This window comes from Syngnathus typhle, linkage group LG9 (assembly GCF_033458585.1).
Source record: "Syngnathus typhle isolate RoL2023-S1 ecotype Sweden linkage group LG9, RoL_Styp_1.0, whole genome shotgun sequence".
Taxonomy (NCBI): domain Eukaryota; kingdom Metazoa; phylum Chordata; class Actinopteri; order Syngnathiformes; family Syngnathidae; genus Syngnathus; species Syngnathus typhle.
In genome coordinates, this window is record NC_083746.1 from 3,451,424 (window position 1) to 3,468,254 (window position 16,831).

Below are 16,831 nucleotides of genomic sequence, written 5' to 3' on the forward strand. Positions count from 1 at the left end.
TGTTCTTAAATGGAAGACACAATGTTGTCAAAACCTTTTATTTTACTTTAAAAAGTCTCCCCAAACATCCTCTTCATACTTATGGTAAAACTCATCAGAGATGATGTGCAGTATCAATGCAGCGACCGGTTACACTAAGTGAAGTATTATTTTTTAAAAACTTAACATTAAAAAAAACCCACCAAATATTCACATCAAGAACAGTCATCATTTAAATAACCCAAAACAAAAACATTTCGTGTTATTCACATAATTTTGATAATAGTGCTGCAACAGGAGGCCAGTAAATAGAAGTGATATGAATGTGATGAATGTGAACCACTTCCAAACAGGCATAGCATGTAGCAAAACAGTTTTCATCATTTTTACACCACAGTGACAAAAGTTTGAGATATTTCAAAAACACATGTACAAAAGCGTGAATCTTTTATATTTTCAGCTTGCAGACAACCAATCAACACGCGCACTTACAGTAGTAAAGAGTTCACATTTAACAACTGGTTAGCGGAATATTGCAAGTGTCTATAAACAGGGGTGGGGAACCTTTTTTCTATGAGATAGATGCCTTTTCATTTTTATAAAGTCCTTACGAAATGTATAAGAAAATATGATGCTGCCATTTTCTGTAGCGCTTGTCCCCACGGGGGTCGCGGGCGTGCTGGAGCTTATCCCAGCAGTCATCGGGCAGTAGGCGGGGGACACCCTGAACCAGTTGCCAGCCAATCGCAGGGCACACAGACGAACAACCTTCAGCACTCGACGTGTTCAGTCAGCCTTGCATGTTTTTGGGATGTGGGAGGAAACCGGAGTGCTCGGAGAAAACACCCGCAGGGACGGAGAGAACATGCAAACTCCACACAGGGAGGGCCGGAGGTGGAATGGAACCCACACCCTCTGAACTGTGAGGCGGACGTGCTAACCAGTGCGGCACTGTGGCGTCGTGTTTATGAATATGATTTGCGAATTCTGTGGATTTTATTTGAATTTCTACCACTTTCTTTGAGGTTTTACTTGGTTTTAATCCGCCTCAAATGTGGACCATATCTGGCCCAGGAACTGCAGGTTTCCCACCCCTGCTTTATCATTGATCCAGCCTGCTGGATCTATAGACGTCATCTTTCGGGGAAAAAAAACAACCAGTCATTCTTTCTTGGGTGGCAGCTAAACAATTGTTACAGTCAGTAACGCAGCGAGACCCTGTTTATTACGAGTAGTATTAGTATCATTGTGACGAAGATACCTGTGGAACGTTAATAGCAGCCATCTTTCCAGCTGGCATCCCTCAGGGTACTTAGGGGGGTTAGGCTCTTTGGGGGTGTCAGCAAACTGCAAGCGAGAGTCACAAATAGAATAATCAAGACTCGTCTCCATTGATATTTTACCCATTAAAAAGCAAGCTGCAAAAACCTGAATTGAAATAGCTATGTATGATATATGAGTAGAATCTTCCAATTATGTAATATCACAATTGGGAAATAAACCTAATGACAAACCTAAGTAAAAAAAAAAAACTTGAACTAGATAAATAAATAATAATTAAAAAATAATGGCTGAAATTCAGTGGACTGAATTGCTGACACCCAGCGAGCATTCCAACAAACAAATATATTTACTTGAAAACGGCGATAAGTAGGCTGGCTTCTGAATCTTACCTGCGCGTAGGTTGTGTCATTTTGCTTGAGCGTGGAGCTCCACCAAGGCCCACAAAGGAGGCGGGGCGAGGGAGTGAGCTGCGGGGGAGAGCGGACTGGGCAGCTGCAGCGGGGGTCTTTACGGGCTGCGGTACCGAGATGGCGGCAGGCTTGAGGGGCTGAGGCAGCGGCGTGCTGCTGCTGGAAATGGAGTGCAGGCTGGTGGAGGTGGACAAGGCGGAGGGGCCTTGCAGGACAGTGGGGCTGACGTAGGCGGTGGCTTTGAGTGGGTGGCGAGGGGCAGCGGGGAAGTTACCAACGCTCTGGACGCGTTGACTCAGCTGGCCCGGAGAAGGAACTGTAGCACACAAGGTGACACTTGAGAAAATATTTTGAACTAAAAAACAATCTTCAAATAAAAAGCAAACTATGAAACAATTCTGAGCTAAGGTAAGCCCAAAAAGTTTGTGTTTAGCAAACGTAAAATACGTTAGGATAAAAGATGTACGGAGATTTTGGACGTCCCGATATGACATCAACGCACATACGGGAGGTGTAGGGTCTTACTGGAGGACTGGAGGCGTGCGAGGCTGCTCGACGAGTCAAAGCTGAGGCTGCTGCGCAGGGAGGACATGGTTGGCAAGGAGGAGGGACCGTGGGACGGTGGGTTGACGGGGGACACCAGGCATTGCATACTGGGAACGCTCGGGATACTGGGAACGCTCGGCATGCTGGGAGCTCGCATCAGGTTAGGCATGCTTCTCCGCAACCTAATGTCTATACAACCGTGGCAAAACAAAAGCAAAATAATGTAAGCTAACGTATGCCAAGGTCATCAGCTAAAATGAACCCCGAAGTTTGCTATATGCTAAGATCAATTAAAGTAGGAGCAACAAATTCTCAACGGAACAAAGCGAAGACAAAACACAAACTGGAGCGTCCAGGTAGGGAGGGCAGATCCCACCCAGAACATGAACAAGATTCATAATGTGCTCAAGAGCCTTTAGGTAAGCAAGAACACGGAGGCTACCTGCGCTGTTCCTGTAGGACGCGTGCGTTTCCCCGCTCAGGCCGGCGGCCCCCGTGTAGGGTGCCAGCCCCCCGAGCGAGAGGCTCGAGGCAGTGGATTTGCGCCTGCAGTCTCTGAAGCTGGAGAAGGTATGGGAGTGGGACAGGCCGCCCCGCTGCAGCGAGCCCGTGCGGAAGAGTCGAGGCTGTGGAGGAGGAAGCTGATCGTAACCCTCCTCCTCATCCTCCTCGTCATCCTCCTCCAGATCCACTTCGCTGCGCCGGAGCGAGTTCAAAGAGAAGCTGGAGCAGCGACGACTGACTGTTGCTGAGGTAGACGCGTAGTCCTGACGCAGACCTACCAGGGTGGAATATTTTACGTGAATGAAAGTAAAACGGTTTGATTTCCAGCATGAATAGTTGACTCACTCTCCTCCTGAAGGCGGGCCATGACCGACGTGGAGGTCATGGCCTGCAGTTTGTACCCCATGGAGATGGAGTCGTCATCCATCTCGGAAATGCCTGCCTCGCTATCCATGGAAGACTGAGGGCTGATGGCCGCCTGCCGCCGGCCAACATCTAAAATGCAGCAGAGGGAGCTCAGTTGAATTTTTAAACCGCTGGACCTAACGCAGTGCTGCACCCGTTCCAATAATCCATCACATTAACATTTACAGCCAATTACAACACAACATTGAGTTTGCATGTGAGAGACACATGAAATATTGTGAGGAGCCACCTTGTGGCTACTTGCCCAGTCACGTGACACCCCATTAAATTTTAGAATTAACAGTTGACAATTTTTCGCTAAGCGGGGTTGTCGGCATTTGTTGAATCTACCGTCAAAGTCATTTGTAATTGTACCTACTTACTAAGTTACTTTACTTTTACTAAGTTACTTTTTCTCCAATAACTGGGGCAGTACTAAAGCTGTGCATATATCTGAATGTCTTACTGTGCATGGTTGAGTTCGACAGGAAAGTGGGGGCCCTGTCCAGGCTGAGGCTCGGCCTGAGTGGGAAGGCGGGGCCGGACGATGACGGCGACAGCGTTGGCATCGGCAGAGCTTAGATGGAAAAAGGATAACAGATTTTAATCCCGTTGAGGACAACGTGCAAATCCAAAGTGCGCTGGCATGCCACTTTACACTTACTACGGTAATATAATGTGGAGGAAATTCGTTTGAGCTTTCAATCGTTTTATTTTTCCGACCGTCTAATCGTAATCTGCTCACCGCGGGAAATTGGGAGTGTGACAATTAGATGTGCGGTTGGTTCACTCGGTTTATGCAGGGAAACAAAATTCAAAACTTGTGCTTTACCTGTGCACTAAATTAGCCAAGATAATGAAATCTTTACTTTTTTATCTTTACTTTTATCCCAAAGTACAAAACCTTTGACCCCAATCTAATTGTTGGAGTCATCCCAGATGTCCTCTGGTGCTCCCTATAGGAAGCATCCTAATTTGATAACCAGTTTAAATTATGAGGCGTTAAAAGGCTTGGGATGTGTTTATATTGTTTTTGTGCTTGAAATATGTTTTTTTTTTCTCTCAATTGCTCCACCTTCCCTAAAGTCTTCTGCTACATCCGAAGGGAAGCACCCAGTAATATCTAGGCAACATTAGCATATGTTATGTGTTGACATTGCGTTTCTGCGTTAAAAAAAAAAGGAAACAAATGATTCTCTTTATTTTTCTTCATGCTGCTGTGCCTCCCCAACCAATATTCAATTAGCCATGTTAACGTAGCGTAGGAAACGTTTAAAGCATCTCACGGATTTATATTTTATTTATTTTATTACTATTATGTGTCTTTGAAAACAATCTAAAATGTGTTGGTTGAGCTATAACCCAAATTGAAGCAAGAAGGGCCAAGTTGGCTTTTTTTTTTTTTTTTAAAGTTGGGTCAGATGACTAACTCACAAAATACCACAAACCACCCAATTTGTGAGGTTGTTTCGTGGGTCACTTTTGGGTTTGAATGAATAACCCCGAAAAGTTTTATTGCCTCGATTTGGCTTCATTTTGACCCACCAGTACACACATGCATTGATATTGTGTTCACACAAAAACACACCTGTGGTGTCGCTTATTGCAGCAGGTTTGGAGTAAGGCAGGATGGGGCAACTGAGTGCGGACAGCCCGTCTATGCAGCTGTACGGTCGGACGGAGGACACTCCTCGCCATCGCTTGGCTGGGCACACAAACAAAGCCGGATAGCAGATTGATGACACCGCCAGCCAAATATTAATCTTTTGCCGACATACCACCATGGATGTTGCACATGCGTTAGATTACGACAACAGATTACTTGGTGTTTTTCTGCCGGGATCTGAGGATAAGAAGGGATTGCATACGTATGTGGGTTACATCCTATTTTCAAAACCACAATCAGACCTCCTCAAATGTACATTTATTTGATTATACGCTCTGCTCTAATTTCATTGGCTTTTTAAGCATTTTGAATTTAATCCAAATCCAGGGACTTTGCTGTGACACCCAGGAAAGTGTCATGAGCTTGGAAGAGATAAGTAAATCCCCCGTTCCGCTAAGAAGCCAACATTAGCGACTGTCGGTGAAAGTAGCCAAACGTGTCGCAAATGTTCACCAAAGTGTTTTTTTTTTCCTGTTGCAAGGAAAATTTGAACATGTTCAAAATCCCCTTCATGCTCACAATTTCTGGCTGGCGACCGTTTGGCAATTCCATTTCATGTTCAGTGTCACAAGATGTTCATTTGCGCACATGTAGGATGCGAAGCAACATGTGTCGCAGCTTAGCATGATGCCACAGACGTTAATCCGATGTTCGCGCAGGTTACCTTGGTCCAATCTGTGGCACAGCGTCATCCTCGCCAGCTCCACTTCTGGTCCCGGTTGGTCCAGGACCTGCCTGCACCACTGGAGAGGGCTGAGGCCGCTGTCGCCGCCGTGCAACATGGCTTTGGTGCTTACATAAAGCCTGAGAAACACAAGCACAATGATATGGATGCAAATGAGGGACTACTTCCATCCCACAACGGCGCAAACGCCCCCATTACACCTAGCAAAATCTCAAAATCAAGAAAATTCCACCCATGCACACAGTTAGACTGCTTTAGCCTCGGGTCAGAACGAAAACAGGGCTCGGAGAGTTCAACGACAGTGCATCTCAACTCGGCCGGCCGATTACAACAGCATGTAGGTCACAGTCAGACTCCTACACGCTGCCATTTCTTGTCTTCTAAATGGAGGCTGGTGCTGAGACAAGCGGTTCAATGTTGCCTCCTCTCACGGCTGGTTTCATCCGTGCGCTCCGTTTTCCACCACATCACATCACAGCAGTCGGCGTTGTCGTTGCGGATTCCAAAATAACAGACAGCCTGCTTCCGAATCCATAACGTGTCTCTCATTCCTGCTGATCTGGATCGATCGGAGAAAAAGTGCACTCGATGCCCTCCACATTAAGAAACAGCTTTCATTTTGGGCAAAGAGTTTGTTTATCACCCACCCATAAATTCATAAAAAATATTTAACCGTGGTCACTCAATACCTGGTGTCCATGAGGAGTAGGGCATTTATGGATTTATTTTAATAACAAACCTCCAGAAATAGGTGCCAGACGTGTTTAAGATTTATTATTACAGGGTATCCGATTTCTCTATTAGTGGTAAGGCATTTATTAGTGTGGAGACCTTCACTTTTAAACATATTTCCTCATATCGTAGGCGCCGGAGGGGTTTATTTTGTCAAATGCAGACTGCAGAGTATCAATCAGTGAAAAGGGTTCGGGTATAAGGTGTTTATTAGGATGGAAGCCTTTTTTGTTGAAAACCCCTTTTGGAATAATAGTGATCTCTCTTATCCTCAATTGCAACGCATACAAGCTGTCTATTAGCGGAGGGCCTCATTTGCTAAAAAAAAAAAAGACTATAATGATAACATTGATCCACCTATTTTCGGAATCGCTTCTATCTCTTCCTATCGGTACTGGAGGTGTTTAGTAATGCAACTGTAGAGGAGCTCAAGCATCTATTAAGGGGTAAGGCATTTATTAGAGAGTAGGTCTTTGTTTTTAAACACATTTGATTGTACCATATTTTGTCAATTTAGCCACAAAGGGTCGAATAGGGGTAAGGTATTTAATTAGGATAGAGTACTGTCATGTAATATATACCGTAATTTTCGGACTATAAGTCGCGTTTTTTTTCATAGTTTGGGTGGGGGGGCGACTTATACTCAGGAGCGACTTATATACATATATATGTTTTTTTTTTTTCACTTTTTTGGGCATTTTATGGCTGGTGCGACATATACTCCGGTGCGACTTATAGTCCGAAAATGACGGTAGTACAAACACATTTGAATACGGTAGTCGACCAAGATTCCTTGGGGTTGACTACAGCCCTAGTATTTAATGTACTAATGTAAAAAGGCAACTGGAATGATTTAGTTCTTTATATCATTATAGGAGGAGCGGATTTTATATGGCAAACAAAGCTTTTATTTGGTTGTAAGGCATTTATTGGGGTGAGTGGGGAACCTTTTATATGACCTGCTTTCCTGTAAAGACTTTTATCAAGGGTGCCAAATGCGTTCGGTGTTACATATAATTGACCCACATCGACACATTTAGGCTAAAGAAATGATCTTTTGGGAAAATACGAGTGATGACTGAACAGGGATGATCTCGTGGTTATATTTCAATGTTTTGTTTGATAATTGTGCATTTCTTTAATGCCTTAAAGCCTGATTTGTATGTAAACTTAAAAGCACAGTTGTATTATAAGAGAAAAATGTACATTAAGGTAGTAGTGGCTTAAAAGTTTGATTTGTCTAACTGATGGATGAATATTTGATTAATATAGAGTCGTGATGTAGGCCGAATTTAAGTGTAATTTGAGTGTTACCAGCTTTCCGGTTCCGACACCGTGAGGACGGTGCTAAGGTCCAATACGTCAACCTCGTCCAGAACCGTCTTGCCTCCATCCTCCTCATCGTCCTCCTCCCCCGCCACCTCCTGCTCGGCGGCATCAAGAGACGACGAGCTGGGCTGAAAATAGGGCTCCCAGGGGAATTGGGTCTCACACTTGGTCGGGAAAGGATCCTTGACAGCCGGAGGAGCTGTCTGCAGCTGGCGGTGGTTCTGGTGGTGATGGCGGGAGGCGACGGGACAATTGTTCACCGCGTTGGCCCTGCTCCGCAGCTGCTCGTTTTGCTTCTCCAGCTTTCGCACTAGCTCCTGCAGCTTGAGCACCTCCAGCTCGGCATTGGCCAGCTTATTGTTGCCGTTCACGTCCGCCATCACGGGGGGACCCAGCAGCACCTCGGCGTCCATTTGCCACCGCCGCCGTGCACATGGAGAGACGGCTCCGCTCGCGTCAAGCGTTCCGCACTTAATAGTCCTTTCTGGTTTAATTCGGATGAAGGTGGCCCACGTCTACGCTTGGAAACCGCATCGCGCACACTCATGCACACGCATTCATTCGCACACACACACACATGCGCGGAGGATGCTGATGCTGGCATGACTTGTAAGCTGTCCTCTGATTGGTCAGCAGCTTCCTAGACGCCACATGGCCAGGAAGTGTTTGTTTTTATGTATTTCGTTTTTATGGCGTGCGTATTTTCAAGGAGAGTTTCAAACAATTGATGTTAAAGCGGGATATTTAGTGCAAGAATTATTAATGATCAGTGTCTTCACTTTATTCAACGTTTATGTTCGTACAAGATTTAAATATGAATCACAATGACACAATAGCTTGATATCAATACAGTGACCGCTTTTATTGCACGCAGGAATAACAACCCCGGCCATCTACATCACAGTATTGCTATCATCACATTATAAATGAAGAGTCCCTTAAAAGCTTTCAGAGAATATCAGAAATAATATATTGAATATGTCTATTCAAACTGTCGGCTGTTATATTTATGCCCATCCTTTATGATCATCCAAAACACCTGAATCAATGCAAATATGAATGCAAAAGAGAACCTATTTGCCCCCCCCCCCCTAACATTTTTTCTAATATGTTGAATTGCTTCTTTTTTTTCACCAAGGAAGTTGAAGTGCAAGGTCAGTGACGCCATTTGTCTGCGGGATGAAATATTGATTTTATTTCTTACTGCCTTTACCTTGTCATAAAAGGTCCGAAGGTGTGTTTCCTACCTCTGGTCACGTCAAAGCAGTTCTCGCAGTGCACCATGTGGTTGTACACCCACATGCAGTCGCCGGCTTTCAGGTGGCCCAGCGTGCCATTGCACACTTCGCACTATGTACAACAACAACAACAACACACTACAGTTAAATAAATCCTTATTATTTCGTAGCTTGAATCAAACATTACGTGAAATGAGATAAATGGACGGATGGAGTGATGGATGGAGTTCATCCTGGAATCAATACTTTCTTCTTCTTTGTTTTTTGTGTGGGTATTTTTTATTTTGTAACAGGCCTTGAGGGTTGAAAATAATCATATTTACGACCATTGATCCTCACACCTAAAGACAATTTAGATTGCTCAACCCGGAATTGTTCCCATGACCTCTGCACTGTGAGGCGATCATGCTAACCAGTCGAGGCTACATACAGCCATCTCAGATATTTTTAATGAATCGGTTATATTTACAATCTCTAGCTTTAATTAGGCTGTTTTATCTGAAGTGACAAAAAAAATTACCTTAAAGCAGAAAACATGGCAGCTGATCTTCATATCATCCAGGATCATCTTGGCGTCGCCATTGAAAGGCTTATGGCAGTAGGTGCAAAGTTCCCTCTCAAGACTTACCCTACATTGAGAACAATGTGAGATACAAGACAGCATGTAAGAACTACTGAAGACAATTTTGATCCATGAAAAGATTTGAAATTTCATCATGAAGCTTTTTTTCTAACCTATCAGGACTGCTGTAGACACTTTTGATGGATGATGTCATGGGACTTGACAGCATGTTGTCAGACCTGCTGGTGCTGCTGCTGGAAGGGCAGTTGTATTGTTAGAAATGTTCTTCATTTCAAATCTAAAAGTTAACTTTCATGCATTTACCTCCTGTATGTAGTGGAGCTGTATTCAGTTGGACCGCTGATGCTGCTGTATTCATAGGTGGGCTTGGATGATGATGAGGAGGAGGAGTAGTAGTTCCCACTTTTGCTACTGTAGTCGTCACTGTGGCCGCAGAAACACAGCATATTTGTGCCAATAAAACAAAGTGTGTGCGTGCAAAAGGATGTGCGTGTGCATACTTGGGCTGGTTGCTGCTGATAGTGTAAGAGGTGACACGGGCACTGGGAATTTCCTCAGTGTAAGAGCGGCTGCATGTCAAAGAGAAAAGCATTTATTCGTGTAGAGTAGCCAAAGTAATTTCAATGAGATACATGAAGGTGCGCCTTATAATCCGGTGCGCCTTATAGTGCGGAAAATACGGTAACATCAAATATGCTGTCCCAAAAGAAAATGTAATAATACGATAAAAAATAATAAAGCGTGCATGTTTACCTAGTGGTTCGCAAGGAGGACGCTGAAGATAGTGGTGCTACACCGTACAGCTCATCTCCAGCCCTGCCATCACATGACAACATCCACATATATGACTCACAGTACAGTTCGTCAAACATTTCGCTGATTAAACGCAAGACTAACCCATTCATGCTTCTTGTCACAGTCATAGTCTCACTGCTGGAGAGACTTGATCTACTGCAGGCAAAATAATTTACATTTTTAGCCCATTTGTCACACCGCTTGTAACAAATATAAATCGGCTTCTTAAATGGAAATAGTAGATGAATGCCTCACTTGTCGTCATCTCTGATAGCATTGGGGATGAGCGTATCATATAGTTTGTCCTCAGTACTGTGGACACAAAAAAATTCTTCTCATTTGCGGAGAGGGGTTACAGTTTCTATATAAATATACACACGCATTAATGAAATGCATATATTTTAATTGCAATACAGCTGAATTAATACATTAAAGATTTAACGTACTTGGTTATGTTTTGCTATAGCTAACAGTTCAAATAAAACATACATTTGAATGATTGTAGTTTTTTTAATCTAATAACATTTGTATTAAAATGTTTCATATTTTTGTTGATGGACGGGTGGATGATAGACAGGCGGCGGACGGAGGGAGGGAGGTAGGTCGGTAGGTAGGTAGGTATAGGTGGATGGATGGATGGATGGATGGATGGATGGATGGATGGATGGATGGATGGATAGATAGATAGATAGATAGATAGATAGATAGATAGATAGATAGATAGATAGATAGATAGATAGATAGATAGATAGATAGATAGATAGATAGATAGATAGATAGATAGATAGATAGATAGATAGATAGATAGATAGATAGATAAATAGATAAATAGATAAATAGATAAATAGATAAATAGATAAATAGATAGATAGATAGATAGATAGATTTGAAGATTATGCTTTTTGATGGACCAAAAACATATTTCTGATTTTTTTTTTTTTATATTAGCTCTGATTAGCTTTACTAACTCTCACCCTTTGCTGAAGGTCTGCACCCGCTCGCTGAACGTCTGGGTGGGACTTCTGCAGACAAAAAGCAACAGCAAAAAACACATATTTAGAATCTGACCTATATAAACGTGATGGGCCATGCTCTACCTGAGACTCTGGCTGGTGATTGTGGTTTCTGTGATTGTGCCATCCTTGCTCACTGTGGTGGTGGTGGTGCTAAAGACAGAGCGCAAGTTTCACAAACATATTTTTTTATTTTCAAATAGTTGGGATGCATGAATGGTAGTTGCTAGTTCACCTTGAACCCGGTTCATCGCTTCTCCTGTAGGAGGGGGAGCTGGAAAAGGCACATGAACACTTGTAATTTGCATAAAGCCGCTGGAAATTGGAATATGCAATAGATATTTGAATATTTGCAGCCGCTTTACTTCTTTTAAAGACAACTAGTTATTTAGATGAATCTACCTTTGGGTGTAGGAGAGTCTGGAGTGGGAGTAGGAGCTGTGTGTGTAGAAAGGCGATTATTAAAAGGCCTCGTGGCGCTTTTCGTGAACATTTTTTAAGACATTTGACACAAACCTGGGTTGCAGCTCATCCTGACTCCCACTGAATCTAAGACAACATAAATGACAATCAGTGGTTCATATGCAACAATTACACAATGTGAATTAATTTATTTAATTATTTTGTGTTTCTTAGTTTATGTTGGACCAACGGCATTTCTTTTCCTGGTGTTTCTGGCATGTTTATGAAATGGCAACAAAATACTAACAAAAAAGAAGAACTTCCAGGACCAGATTTTTACCTCTTGCTAAGAGACTGAACAGATGATGACCTGGTTATTTGTGTACTTTCGATCACGGAGCTATAGGACAAAAAAAAAAAAAAAAAAAAAAAAAAACTAATTTAGTAGGAAATATTCCATAAACATGGCAAACATGTTTTCTGTTGTTATTATTCTTATTATGACATTATACAGTGGAACACTCCAATTGTTTTTTAATTCTTTTTAGTATTTCAACTTGTGCAAGAGCTAGTGATGTTCAAATGCAATTTAAAACATCGATCCAAGTTAATAAAGCTTTTGTGACTGCAATTCATGCCACATTATTTCCTGTAGAAGATTAAGGTTTAGGAAATTGAACAATTTAGAAGTCAACCAACTCCACAGGACAGATTGTGTTTGGGACTTTGGATGATTGGATTGTTCCACTGTAACTTACAAAATGATCCTCTACTCTTTCTTTCTTTCTTTCTTTCTTTCTTTCTTTCTTTCTTTCTTTCTTTCTTTCTTTCTTTCTTTCTTTCTTTCTTTCTTTCTTTCTTTCTTTCTTTCTTTCTTTCTTTCTTTCTTTCTTTCTTTCTTTCTTTCTTTCTTTCTTTCTTTCTTTCTTTCTTTCTTTCTTTCTTTCTTTCTTTCTTTCTTTCTTTCTTTCTTTCTTTCTTTCTTTCTTTCTTTCTTTCTTTCTTTCTTTCTTTCTTATCCTCACAGGTCGTCGTTGTGCTGTTGATTTTTTTTCAATAGAAAAAGAAAATATTCTACCTGCTAAGACTATCGGTGGATCTGTAGTGGCTGAGAAGAGATGAACCAAAGTTTGGATCTCGGCTGTAGAAAAATAAGAGGACAACAAATGAACGCATCTGTAAATAAAGTTACACCCAAAACTCTCTCGCTCTTCATGTTTGTGTTATGTAAGAATTGTACTCACTCAACAGCTTCGTAGTCATCCTCGTCTCTTCTGATCCAACTGTCATCTTTCAGCCGAGAGGTAGACATGACGTTCTTGGCTTTAAAAAAGATCACAATGCTTATGTTTTATATCACACTTTCAAAATTACGTGAAGAAGGAGTATTATATTTATGCAATCATAATATCACTGCACTGCATCACCACTTTCTGATATTTTTGTCATACATGCTCGTCAAAATATAGACAAATGTCTCAGCATGAAAAAGTATAGTTCCAAAGATGAATGAATATTAATAATAACAATGGTATCTTATTATATATTGCAACATTTGTTTTGGATTTTTTTCGCATTAATAATACTCCATGCAATTATTGTATATTTTTCTTTTCATTTTTTATATAATCCTACATGTATACACATATATACAAATACAAATTCATGAAATTATGTATTTTTAATAACATTTATAGTCAAATCAAGATGTAAAATAACACAAAAGTAATTTGTTACTCATATACAAGTTATTATTAACAACCAGTATATACTATGTATTACATAATCAGAATGTTTAAACAACAAAAATAATAAAATAGCAAATAAGCTTGCATAATAGAATTAATCAATACTGGTATTCATGACCATTAAACATGTAAACTCATAAATGCCTTTATGATAATACATTATTACAAAATAGTCACAAAATGTCATACTACTACTACTACTACTACTAATAATATATAAACATAGAATTAATAAACATTTGATAAGTGAAGTTGGTATTTTCAGCTGTGTGCTGAAGAGGACATGCACTATCCTATTATGGTCAATAGGGGGCACTGTGACTGAACTGCTCTTCCACTGTATTATGCCTCACCTGGTAACACCTGAGCTGTTGTAAGTTGAATGAAAGAGCTGCCTTTTTAAAACTGGTTTGTCTGGATCCCAACCCACACCAACACACCCCCACGTTCCATCCGACCCACACCCACACAAAACACACATAGTAGAATATGAGTGACATGAGTCATTAGTGTCAGTTTCCTGACTGCTGTCTACATTTTTTCTAAACCCGAGTGTGAAGCTTTAATGAGGGTTTCTCCACCAATGCCATGGAATGAACTCTTTGTACGTTCAAATATGACTCATTTTGAGTTTTTAGATTCAGCTTCAAATCTAGTTTGAAATAAGATTCCATTTGTTGATCATTTGAAATGGTCAAGATGCAAATATTTGCATGATTAGTGTCAGGGGCGAGCACCCCCTCCCTCACCCTTTGAAAAAAAATGGACAATATAACAGAACAAATAAAGGAACTTTAAAATGTAATCGTTAGAGACATATTTAATGAGTTTCACTTTACTTCAATTTGATCTTACATTATTTTTATTTTGTTGCACTTGTGTTGGAATGTTCCTTAAAATAGGATAAAAAGATTATTTTCCTTTTACAATTTTAGCATAGCTATTGGCTTACTAAAGAAATTCCTGCTCCTGTGTAATGACTCTCTCATTGACTCCTGTTAATTGACAGTCACTTTAATAACCTTAAACCGCTTTTTAATGTGTGTGCTAATGAATAACACAAGAAAATCAATGAGGCACGGATTTCATTAGTCAATATTTGTCCTGAATTAACGCATTATAATCAGGCAAGCAAGTTAAATTGGATTGACTTCACATTGTTTTTTTTTTTCACTACTAAAAAGTGAAGAGTCTGTTGACATAAAACAGAAGTCAATATTTGATATTTTTGAGAGTGCATAGTTATGGAAGGAAAGGAAAGTGCGTACCTCTGTGGAAAGTTGTGAGATCCAAGCAGGGCGGAAACAAAATGGAGCTCTAAATCCTGCCTTTGCACCTGTATATCACACTGCAGTGTGCAATTACACCCTCGCCAAAGCCCTTTTAACCCTAGGGGAGGGGATTGTAAGGTCACCCTCGGGCAGGCGGGGCCTCGCTGTAGACCGGTCGTCGACAACGATCAAGTTTATCAGCCGCCCAGCCCGCTGAGACACGGGTGGAATGAAGGTGGAGCGCTTTGAAGGACCTGCACGTCAACTTAGGCGTTGGGGAAGCAGCAAATGGGTGCGGGCGGGAGTATATATCAATACGTCACTAAAAATGTGCAAAATGCAGGTATAACTTTTTCAAATCAGTTTCCGAGTAGGCTTTACTCTGAATTACATGACTGTATCTTTAATGAATCAGTGTATCACCAGGGGACTTTGCACTTTACAACAGTCGCAATACAGACACATGTACTATCAAAATCAATGATTCCCAAACACGGCCGTGGCAGTAAGTCAGGACGTAGGTGTGGAAAACTTAATTCCACCAAAACATTTGTCCAGGTACTATAAACAGAAGCGATTCTAAGATCAGAAGTTTAGTGGTGCTGAGCTCCATCCAGCCAGGCAAAATAAATGTCACTTTTTTGTTGATTTTAAACAAAATGAATTCCCTGTGGCAGCTCGGTGGGGCACTGGGTAGCACGTCCGCCTCACAGTTAGGAGGGTAAGGGTTCGATTCCAACTCCGGCCTTCCCTGTGTGGAGTTTGCATGTTCTCCCCGGGCCCGCGTGGGTTTTCTCCGGGCACTCCGGTTACCTCCCACATCCCAAGAACATGCTTGGTAGGCCGATTGAAGGCTCCAAATTGTACGTGTGAGTGCGAGTGCAAATGGTTGTTTGTCTCTGTGTGCCCTGCGATTGGCTGGCAACCGGTTCAAGGTGTCCTCCGCCTACTGCCCGATGGCGGCTGGGATAGGCTCCAGAACGCCCGCGACCCCCGTGGGGACTAAGCGGTTCAGTAAATGGATGGATGGATGAATTCCCTGCATTTCTGAAATTGAAGAATGACACTTTTTGGGAAAGTCTGTGATAGAACCATTTAAACTGCTTTGTTGGATGCTGAATAAAATTGTGTTTTGTCTCTACTACTTGTATTTGTCCTTTTTTGAAATTTTGGCACTTGTATTCTTGCACTTGTATGCGCTGCTGTGATAAGTACATTTCCCCGCTGTGGGATGAATAAAATTTTTGGAACCAATTATCCGCGATAAACGAGGGATTACTGTATTGCGAAGCCTCCAGTCTAATACTGCTTGCCGGTACAATTGCTCCAAATAAAATTAGAGGAAAGCAGCAAAAGTGATCTCATTTGGAGTTGCTACTAAATTTTCTGTAAAAATACAACTCATAAATCATACAAAACATGGAGCATCAAAGCACATGGCTTCTTATTCTTTTGCAGAATCGGATATGCAAAAGATGTTGCCTCTTTCTTGATTGCATAAGCGGTGATTCATCAACGTGGTGGGAAATGTTCATAAGAGGTATGTGCATGCAAGCTGAAAATATTTTGCAGAGGTCGCTTTGCCTCACCTGTGTAGCTGTTCGCAAAAAAATGTGAAAGATTTAGAAATGCACTTGATACGTCACAATGACATTAGCGCGTTTAATTGGTCCAAATGTAAAGTAGGGAGGAGTAATTATTATATTATTATTTATTGTCACACCTGTTCCCGTATTTAAAGTAGGTCAGCACTTTTTAAAATGATACATAAAATTGATTTACTGGCATTAGAGCAGACCGTAGATGCATAATAGAAAGTTTGGATGAAACATAATTTAAAAAAAATCTGATGAATCTGTTGCGCTTTCCAAAGCCAAATTTCATTTAGAATGAAAGTTTTCATAAGGGTACACCACTGTTTGTAGACAAGTTTGAGAGTTTTTTTTTACTGCTATGGGACTGTCACTACTTGAACGATCAAAAGTATGAACGGCTCATAGCATGCCAGGGTGTGACAACATAATGCTGATCGGCAAGCCTCAGTTGCAATGACAGGAATGCAGACTACCCAGTAATGGGCTTGCTATTGTGTTTTGTTATGCTGGCAAGAAAAAAAATCCAAACACGGTTATGATTATTTTTTCATTTCTCGCATAGTTGCTGCACTCTAATTGGTAGCTGAGATAACATTAATCACTCTAAATATTTTCAGATTAGAAAATGTTTTACTCTAGCGCTTAA

General features: G+C 41.4%; 2 protein-coding genes across 6 annotated transcripts; both read right to left on the bottom strand.

Moving 5' to 3' along the window:
• Positions 1 to 413: 413 nt before the first annotated feature.
• On the bottom strand, positions 414 to 8,229 carry slain1a (SLAIN motif family, member 1a). The gene is made up of 9 exons (XM_061287142.1): positions 7,526 to 8,229; positions 5,459 to 5,598; positions 4,717 to 4,833; positions 3,595 to 3,705; positions 3,069 to 3,218; positions 2,662 to 2,997; positions 2,199 to 2,408; positions 1,653 to 1,989; positions 414 to 1,326 (listed from the first exon to the last, which is right to left on the bottom strand). Exons 1-9 carry the CDS (start codon positions 7,951 to 7,953, stop codon positions 1,251 to 1,253), a joined length of 1,905 nt encoding a protein of 634 aa, XP_061143126.1. The 5' UTR covers positions 7,954 to 8,229; the 3' UTR covers positions 414 to 1,250.
• A 148-nt stretch (positions 8,230 to 8,377) lies between these two features.
• scel (sciellin) lies at positions 8,378 to 14,812 on the bottom strand. 5 transcript variants are annotated; one of them, XM_061287145.1, is made up of 18 exons: positions 14,588 to 14,811; positions 12,816 to 12,894; positions 12,650 to 12,712; positions 11,912 to 11,971; positions 11,686 to 11,718; positions 11,572 to 11,607; positions 11,405 to 11,443; positions 11,254 to 11,322; positions 11,131 to 11,178; positions 10,412 to 10,468; positions 10,259 to 10,309; positions 10,115 to 10,177; positions 9,862 to 9,930; positions 9,665 to 9,784; positions 9,514 to 9,594; positions 9,299 to 9,407; positions 8,788 to 8,890; positions 8,378 to 8,712 (listed from the first exon to the last, which is right to left on the bottom strand). In XM_061287145.1, exons 2-18 carry the CDS (start codon positions 12,881 to 12,883, stop codon positions 8,696 to 8,698), a joined length of 1,086 nt encoding a protein of 361 aa, XP_061143129.1. In that variant the 5' UTR covers positions 12,884 to 12,894; positions 14,588 to 14,811; the 3' UTR covers positions 8,378 to 8,695. The 5 variants fall into 5 exon arrangements, with proteins under 5 accessions (XP_061143129.1, XP_061143128.1, XP_061143127.1 ...); XM_061287144.1 differs by having other exon boundaries at positions 9,514 to 9,591; positions 10,259 to 10,312; positions 14,588 to 14,810; XM_061287143.1 differs by having other exon boundaries at positions 10,259 to 10,312; positions 14,588 to 14,808.
• Between the last annotated feature and the right edge of the window lie 2,019 nt (positions 14,813 to 16,831).

What these genes read in the sequence shown, in the direction of transcription:
- slain1a (XM_061287142.1), bottom strand. Translation starts at nt 7,953, where the DNA reads ATGGACGCCGAGGTGCTGCTGGGTCCCCCCGTGATGGCGGACGTGAAC. An exon ending in GTGTCGGAACCGGAAAGCTG is followed by an intron (nt 5,599 to 7,525) that starts GTAACACTCAAA and finishes TGTGTTTCTCAG; the next exon opens with GCTTTATGTAAGCACCAAAG. An exon ending in GGCCCGCCTTCAGGAGGAGA is followed by an intron (nt 2,998 to 3,068) that starts GTGAGTCAACTA and finishes CCACCCTGGTAG; the next exon opens with GTCTGCGTCAGGACTACGCG.
- scel (XM_061287143.1), bottom strand. Translation starts at nt 12,883, where the DNA reads ATGTCTACCTCTCGGCTGAAAGATGACAGTTGGATCAGAAGAGACGAG. An exon ending in GTTCAGTCTCTTAGCAAGAG is followed by an intron (nt 11,719 to 11,911) that starts GTAAAAATCTGG and finishes ATGTTGTCTTAG; the next exon opens with ATTCAGTGGGAGTCAGGATG. An exon ending in TCCTCCTTGCGAACCACTAG is followed by an intron (nt 9,931 to 10,114) that starts GTAAACATGCAC and finishes TTTGACATGCAG; the next exon opens with CCGCTCTTACACTGAGGAAA.